The 9,113-nt window shown below is 31.2% G+C and overlaps 1 protein-coding gene across 2 annotated transcripts; it reads right to left on the bottom strand.

The window, feature by feature from the left end:
- Positions 1 to 2,613: 2,613 nt before the first annotated feature.
- On the bottom strand, positions 2,614 to 5,257 carry LOC120184690 (uncharacterized protein At4g28440-like). Of its 2 annotated transcripts, none has more exons than XM_039189085.1 (3): positions 5,110 to 5,257; positions 4,458 to 4,685; positions 2,614 to 3,026 (listed from the first exon to the last, which is right to left on the bottom strand). In XM_039189085.1, the coding sequence occupies exons 2-3, from the start codon at positions 4,675 to 4,677 to the stop codon at positions 2,836 to 2,838; spliced, it is 411 nt and encodes a 136-aa protein (XP_039045016.1). In that variant the 5' UTR covers positions 4,678 to 4,685; positions 5,110 to 5,257; the 3' UTR covers positions 2,614 to 2,835. The 2 variants fall into 2 exon arrangements, with proteins under 2 accessions (XP_039045016.1, XP_039045015.1); XM_039189084.1 differs by having other exon boundaries at positions 5,107 to 5,255.
- Positions 5,258 to 9,113: the final 3,856 nt, after the last annotated feature.

Below are 9,113 nucleotides of genomic sequence, written 5' to 3'. Positions count from 1 at the left end.
AATTAGAACTGAAATTTTTTCGAAATTAACTAACCAAACCGAACAAAATTCATTTAATTGGTCAATTAACCGAATTAACCAAAATTTATAAATAATACATATTATATATTAAATATTTATATTTTCAATTAATTTGGTTGGTAATTAATTCGGTTAAAACCGAAGTTTAAACACTCTAATATATAAATAACATATATAATATATCAATTTTTTTTTGATAATTTTGGTTAATTCAGCTAATTCGGTTGACCGATTAATTTTGAACTAAATTAACTGATAACTGAAGTTTAAAAAATCATTAACTATTAATCGATCGAACCTAAAATTAATCGACCAATTAATCGGAAAAACTTCCATTCCTACCCTCATTTTATTTATATACACACATTGACGCATGCATCAAAAGGTGAGAACGAGTTGGATGATTTGAAGGATTTGAGTTCTTTAAGTGTTTTTATTCACTCTGGGTTTGTTAATTTTGCAGATTTGTATGTAAGAATTAGAGCTGTAAATGAGACGAGACAGATCGCGAGTTACTCGAGATATAATCGGTCAAGGCTCGATAAATACTTGGATCGAATGGACTCGACTCGAATTCTTAATGAGCCGAAACGAGCTACTCGATACTCGACTCGAAAAGCTCGTGAACAGCTCGAAAATATAATATATTAAGATTTTATTTTTTTAAATAAATTATTAATAATATTAACATTTATGTGTTAATTTTTTAAAAATATAGTAAGGTTTTCATGTATTTAATGTTTATGTTCGAGTTTGAGTTTGAGGCTTCAATCTAGTTAAGTTTAAGAATTTTTTTCATTTTGAATCTTTTCGAGCTGCTCACGAGCTTCGGTTTAGAATTTCGATTTCGAGTCGAGTTTAAAAATTTTAAGCTCGCGAGTTTTCGAGTCGAATCGAGCTCTATTTCAAAGTTTTCGAGTTGAGTCGAGCTCAGCAATACTCGAGCTCGACTCGGCTCGTTTACACCCCTAGTAAGAATATATCACAAGAACACTAATGTCGTATATACGTATGATAATACAATTGTATGAAAATATAATTACTATTCAATTAGTGGATGTAATTTAGAAGAAAATCTAATTTCGTAGAGGTGTTTGACTCGGTGAGTGCAATTACATTGAAATTCTCTTAGTAGTGCAACTCGTAATTAAATTGGATTTGGATGTAATTACATAACTGTGACATTCTTGGATAATTTTTATAACTTGTAAGTCTTTATAAACTAGTGTGATTGGAGGCACTAATTATGTATGTAATTAGGTTCTTGAATTTTAAAATTAGTATTATTTTAAAATTTAAACTTGTGAGATTGTGTCATTACAATATGTATTATCAAACATGATATAAAGAATTACAACCAGGGGAACTTAATTAGCTGAGCAACTCGTAAGAATCTCGAACACGACTCGGTCAAAGTTTAGTAAAAATTTTATTCGAGTTGACTCGATCCGAGACCTTAACGAGTTGAGTCAAACAAAGTTCAATCCGACTTCAATAAGTTCACGAGCAGCTTGTTATTTTTTTAGTATAACTTTTTAGTAGTTATCTTAATAAATTATTTTATTAAAAAAAATTACTAATTTATTAACCTATAATAAAAAGTATGATAAATCGCCAATCTATCAATATTCTAATAAACAATTAAAAGAACTATTAATTTATTAATCAATATTTTACTAAACCCAAAAACTAAACCCTCTTTATTATTTTAATATATTTATTGATTGTTACTTTAAAGTTTAGACTTTGAAATTGTTTCGTACACTCTTGATATTTTTTTTGTTAAATTTATTAATTTAAGTTTATATTAAGCTATATATAGTATTAGTATATTTTATCTATAGTTAAGAAAATAAGGTAAAGGTGAACTTAACGAGCAACGTGGCTTGTAACGAGCTTAACAAGTAACAAGCAACAAGTTTCTTTTAACGAGCACTAATCGAACAAAATTTTAACGAGCTTAACAAACGAGTCGAGCAACAATTTTTTTTTAACGAACACGAGTGGGGAACTACTCAAAATGCGATCGATTCGGTCGATAATCACCCCCTTTACAATATAATTATACTCTGCAGTTAAACATGTCTAAGAATTAAAAAATTCCTTGTAATTACGAGTAATAATTATTCTTTCGATGCATTTCCATTGTAATGTCCAAATTCCAAACAACCCCTTACAAAAAAGAAAAAGCAACACATCTGCTTATTTTATATCATAACCCCTTTATTGTACCTTTGCCACCATATATAAGATCATTGAGGCTCAAAATAGCTAAACTTTCTTCCTTTTAACGTTTTATTTGACATGAATTTTAAGCAAACTGGGAGGTGCTAAAAATTCAACCCCGATTAAATTAACATCGAGGACCAAATTCTGACAAACCAAAGTAAAAGGATGTAATTTGAAACAATTAGACGAGAAAGAGAAAATACGTAAAAGAAGCATGCAGTACATTTCATCATATTAAACTTCTCCAGTATAACATAGAAGCCAAAGCAGTTGCTGCCTAGAGAAAGAAGTAAATAACAGTTGCTGCCTAGAGAAAGAAGTAAATAACACATGAAAGCAAGTTCCAAAAGCTAGCTGTTTTTAACTCTAAATTTTACAGCCATCACAATACCTCCAACCGAAAAGGTTCTGCTGGATTTGGTGCGAAGACAACAAGCAACTTCGAGTACTTACAGTAGCTTCCAGATTTATTCTTTCCTAAAACTCAACTTCCTGAAGCCTCTTTGAAGATGAGATGTCGTGTAGATCGGAATAACATGCGTACTGCCGTCGATTTTATTCTTGGATCAAGCCATCTAGAAAGGGTCACTCTTCAACAACATTAACCAGTTCATATTCGATCAGTGAAAGATTATTATCTTCCTTCACCAAAAAACTAGCAGGTTCAGCTACCTCAACCCGACCCCACTTGTCCACTGCAAGCCTCATTGATCCCTTAAACATGTCAACTTTCGCATTGCGAAATGTTACAGTGGTTCCCTCTTTCATTAAGTCCACTGGAAAAAAATGACCGTACTGTTAGTTCTAGCTAACACCGGAAACAAATAAAACAAGTTGTCACCTTGACTAGTTGGTAACACCACAAAAAGAATATAATGATAAGAAAGCATATTAATAATCATTGGGTGTGATCTATATATATGAAATTTCTCTTTCTCTTCAGATTAATTCGGAGAAGAGGTGTTCCAATTGTTAAGAAATGGGAAAACAAAGGATTACCGAATTCCATGTAAAACTATGCCAGCAAAAAGCACTTAACACCTCAAATTTAATCTCTCAGAGTTCAGGAATGCAACATAATAAAATTTAACATCATAGCTGAGTCCATATAATATTTGCAGTGAATGGATGTAAATGGAAATTAAGACAGCCACAGAGAATACATCCAAAATACCCAGCTAAACCCAGGTAGTCAAAGGACTATTTCTCTTCCATTCGGTATATTTAAGATGTGCACTATGGTGCTAGATTATGCTAATAAACTGTGGCTGGTAACTACAACTCTACAAGTGAGATAGTGAATGGCACATCTAGCATTTATGTTACTCCAGCTCACTCTTAGCAACAGAGGGCACAGATCAAACATCATATCTAATCCTGTTGCTACCATCATCAACAATGTGTTGACATTTACACTGCCACAGTCCTTTAAGTGAAGAAGATAGGACCCATGGTGGAATGTGTGTTAGGGTACTGGGAGATGGTTTTGAGAGAAACATTTAGGATCATTTGGTGAAGAAAAAAGATGGTGGTGAGGGCTAAGGAGAGAAGGGTTTTGGAGGTTAGCGTTGAACCATTTAATAGGGATAGAGTAAATTTAGGGGATTTACAAGGTGTCGTTGGGGAAGGACAAATGCATGTCAAAAGCCCGAAAGATGGTCTAGTGATGAGGTGCTACATGGAATTGTCAAGAACTTGGGTTTTATTCACATTGTTTTTAAAATATTATTTTTTTAAATGGTGTCATGCAAAGCATTACAATAACACAATAGAATTTTGATAGATGTCTAAATTTAACATCTTTTGATGGCAACCATTAAGACTGTTGTTGAGTTACTTCTTCACTTCAAATTTTAAGTTAAAAAGAGAAGAGTACACATTACTAAAGTATAGAGAACAGTTTACAATAGAGATTTTCCATACACTTTGACCGCTTTGTCAGATAAACTCTGCTAAAAGAATTTTATCAAAATATTTATCATTACTTCTTTACATACAGAATGCAATAAAAACATATAACCAAATCAAACACAATTTACTTTTGTGACTGCAAGTTAAACTCTATGAAGCCAATGCAACATTACACGTCTAAAAGGAAAAGAGAGAAATAAAATCAAACAAAAACTAAAAGTCAAAACTCCATCAGAAACAAAAGTAATAATATGGCGTAAACAAAGCTGCAATAGGAGAAATTATAAAGAATATACCTTGATCATTTCTGGCTGTAAAGATAACCATTCCTGTCTCATCTCCAACCAAGCATTCAGCAATTCGCGTTTGACGAACTTGAGGACCATCAGCACGGGCCTTCTGCAACACCATTTTTGTACTAACAACCTTGACAGTAAGCGTGTGACCACTAGTGCCGGGACGAAGTTGGTCCACCTTGGTGAAAACAGGTTTCCTCAACGGCTTTGATTCGGCCATTTCAGTACCTAGAGAAAATCATAGAGAAATAGATCATTAGCAAAACTACAGCAAAAAAAAAAAAAAAAACACACACACACAGCTTGGAAAAATTGCACCATATAAAATAAGTCAGTCAGCCATCAGAGAAGTGAGGGAATTACTTATTTCTTTCAACCCTAAAATGGTATGAAACTCTGATTGATTTTTTCACAAAATTTATGACCCAAACAATTCGCTTTACAAAAAAGGCGTCAACTTTACCATAGAAAGAAAACACTTCGATCTGTACAAATGGAAATTCAATCTATAAGAACCACAACTTCAATCCTATTCACTAATTATAGATACGACAGTAAAACCCCTAACTTTTACCTGAAATTACAGATTTATATAGAGAAACACACAAACAACAGACCTAAATGAATCAAATCTAACGAATCAGATTCCTACCTTGGGAGATTTGGATAGCGAAATCCAAGTAAGTGAGATAAGGAGAGAAGAGATCTGTTTGGATTCTGAAACAATGGTTTATCAGTTTGCGCAGTCAAAGGCTTTCATTTCATACTCGACGATGTCCACAGTTGATCTCTCGATACGATCTGTGCAAATCCTGTCCGTACGCGTCATTGTATTCCTTTTACTGTTTTCTGAAATGGAAAACGGTGTCGTATATGGACTTTTAATTATTTCGTTGTTTATATGGAGAAAGAATATGATTATCCGGGATCAAAATTATAATATAATGTAAATTTATTAATTTTTGTATATTATATTTGGATTTTTTAATAATATAAAATAATATATATTTAAAATTTTTATAATTAATCAAGAATATACATATTCCATAAAATATAATTACTCAAATGTAAGATCTCCTAAAATAATAATATTTTTTTTTATTACTATATCACTATAATTTTCATTATATCTCGTTAGATATGAGTTATTGCGATTATTTTATATTATTTACAAACAATGTGTGTACAGTGTATATATAATAGTTATTATAGTAAATTTAAACCTTTTGTTTTCTAAAATTTTAACCATATACAACCTCATATATATTTTTAGGGTAATATAACACCCCCAACCCGTATCTGACCCGAATACGAGTCTGAGATGTCATATTGACTTTTCAAAACTTTTTTCTTACAAAATATTAAAACATTTGAACTCATTTTAGGAAAATACCACATATATATTAAATTGTGGTTCGTATAAAATATCCAATTAAAAATGTATTTATAAACAGTAAAATACATATGAACAGTACCATATGAACAATAATAAACAATTCCTGCTACAATATCCGAATGTTAAAATTTTCCATATTCAAAGAGGGGAATCGATTCCCCTGCTACAGGGAATCGATATCCTGCTATCCTGCTATAGTACTGCTATAGTACTTCCGTAAAATACGTGTAAATTTATAAAAATATGAGGTTTCATTCGTATAAAATTACCATTTACATATACACATTTAAAACATTACAAAACTTAATCATATGATTTTACAAAACCGATTAAAACATATCGGATTTAAACCTTTATTTACATGTCAACCACTTATCATTATTACAAAATACATACTATACATTTATTTTCTGATCTGATCTTTGAAAAGGAGAAACTGGCCTGTCTTGCATAACTTTTACCAATCTTCCTCTTCTCGAAACCTACGCGTGAAACAATCACACGCTAAGTCGTTGACTTAGTGAGGCATATAAAACATAAACTATAACCATATATCATTTCATATAAACAAAAGGTATACATATGCAAATACTATCATATCATATAAAAACATATATCATTAACATGCCTTTCAATACTCATATTATTGTTACTAATTCCTTGTGATCATATAAGCATGTGTTGAACATTTATACATATCATAGAACACATATATTTCACAAAGAAACACCCATAACATCCTATAATCCATGCAATACTTTTCATATCACCACAAGCATATGATCTTATATATTGTATTTGTTAGTGTCTCTTTATTAGCCCATGGTACACTGGTGAGAACTGAAGGTATGTGAGTACAATAAGGTTGTGCACAAATGTTGTCACCACAGCTCGTATAAATTTGCACCGTAGTGCCACATAGAATTTGCACCGAAGTGCCGCGTAGAAATGCACCGTAGTACCATATAAGATTGTCCATAAGGACCACATATAAATTCCTTAAGAATCATATACATATACCAAGGATCAAGTAGGTGTCTCAAAAGACCTCATACATGTTCCAAAGAATACATATACGTCCCGAAGGACCACGTAGAATTTATCCCGAAGGACCGCGTAGACCCTCTACTCTTGGCATGCCAACTATACCTATAGCTCTCGTATCATATAACATGGGCATTATTCTTATGCTTCATATATTCATGTACTCATATCATTGCTCTTATGATCACATATCACATGTGCATATAATCACGTAGTTTACTTTCATGTCACTTTTCATATGAATTCATATGTCACATAGCTCGTATCACTTTGCATGGATTCACATAAACATATATGTCATTTGATTCATGTCTTATTCTTATATCATCATATATATTTCATCTATGTTTCATCACCTAACCTCATATCATATAACATGCTTTATTCTCTTATGTTCGCATGACATATAATGCATACAAATTATATTCACATATGCCTTTACTCACAAATTCATATATCATACAAATCATGTCATTCACATCCTTATAATCAATACTCCATGCACTATAACAATTGGAAATATACTTATCACAAGTCCAATTTCTTATAATCTTATAAACTAAAATGCACTCATGAAAATCATATCAATCATATAACATTTTAGGAGTCACTTCTTACCATAGTAACTCCGACACTGGCTCATCAAAAGCCAATATTTTTCAATAACATCATTACAATTAAATTGCACTCACCTTAGCCTTGCTTTGATTCAATCCTAATCCTTTGATTATTCCGAAACTTTTTTAGGCTCAATATCTACATAAATATAACATTTCAAAACAACTATTAGAAGCCAAAACATTAAACTTGATGTTAACAACTTAAGCCAGATTATTGAACCAAATTTCATTTTTCCTTTAGGGGGAATCGATTCCCCTTCATAGGTATCGGTTCCCTCTGCCCAGAAATTGTACTTTAAGCCCGAAAATCATCAATTCTTACTCAATTCTTCTATTTTAAACCCCTATCATATCATTAAACTCAACTATCATTACTTAAACCAACTTATATCCATGAAAATCATCTATAACTTAAAAATTATATTCCTCATATGTAATTCAAGAATCATACTCAAATTTCAATATGTTCTAAATACAATTCTAACACTTCATATTCTTTAATTATCATGATGACAAGTCAAATTTAACTTCAAATTCAACTTATCAACTCTTTTCCATGATTTCATATAAAAACTCATTTTCTTAAATCTCTAACTTCTTCATTTTTTGATTATAAGACAACTTAAGTTTTCCTTAAGCTTAATTACCATCTAATGATCAAAACCTAACCTTTAATTTAACAAATAATCAACAACTCAGAAAACCCTTACCTTTGCCTAGCTTCCATGGTTGGGAGAAGAAGAAAGGAAGAAGAAAGAGTTTTCAGATAACACTTTCCCCCATCTCCACGTGATTCAATCATATTATTGGGGAAAAAATATCTTTCATGCTAAATGACCATTTTGCCCTTTAATTCTTTTGATAATTACTAATAACTTTAAGGAAATATCCCTAAATAAATCATTGAACTATTCAACTATTTTACTTTGACCAACAAATTTTGAAATATTTTAATTTGGTCACTAACCCGGTATTGAGGATGTTACAAATCTCCCATCCTTTTAAGAAATTCGTCCTCGAATTTTCATTGCACACTTTGACAATAACATATATATTAATACTCTCATGTTGTTTCCTTTATTTAATCTTTCCTTCCTTTAGTTCTTAAACTAACTTTTTCCCTTATTCATTCATCTACTGTCGTTTATCATATAAACAATAACCTCATCCATTTATGTCGTTTCTCTTTTTCAATTCTGCATTTTCCTTTGATCTTTCTAAAATTCATATAATGTCACTCATCACGTAGACACTTATATTCCCTTTCATCAATTAGCATCATAAATCAATCAAATTCCATATAAATTTTTAATTACCTTGCAACAATAACCAAACTTTTATTCCATCATCGTTTGACCAAGAACATAACCTTACATCTTTTTCAATTGTGATTAAACATATACTTTACGAAATACAACAATCTTTTTCACATCACCTTGCACATTTCCTTACTTCTTTATTGAATCTATCATTGATACTTCCATATGACCTTTATCATATTTGATCTTTCGATCCTTTTTATTTCTTTATTCCATTATTCCTTTATTTCTTCAAAGTCAAAATATCCTTATACTCAGATCATATCTTTCCTTCATG

This window comes from Hibiscus syriacus, unplaced genomic scaffold (assembly GCF_006381635.1).
Source record: "Hibiscus syriacus cultivar Baekdansim isolate YM2019G1 unplaced genomic scaffold, ASM638163v2 tig00112926_pilon, whole genome shotgun sequence".
NCBI classification, from domain to species: Eukaryota; Viridiplantae; Streptophyta; class Magnoliopsida; order Malvales; family Malvaceae; genus Hibiscus; species Hibiscus syriacus.
The sequence above is the reverse complement of the archived record's forward strand: the minus strand, read 5'-3'. Positions and strand labels throughout refer to the sequence as shown.

What these genes read in the sequence shown, in the direction of transcription:
- LOC120184690 (XM_039189085.1), bottom strand. Translation starts at nt 4,677, where the DNA reads ATGGCCGAATCAAAGCCGTTGAGGAAACCTGTTTTCACCAAGGTGGAC. An exon ending in TACAGCCAGAAATGATCAAG is followed by an intron (nt 3,027 to 4,457) that starts GTATATTCTTTA and finishes ATTTTTTTCCAG; the next exon opens with TGGACTTAATGAAAGAGGGA.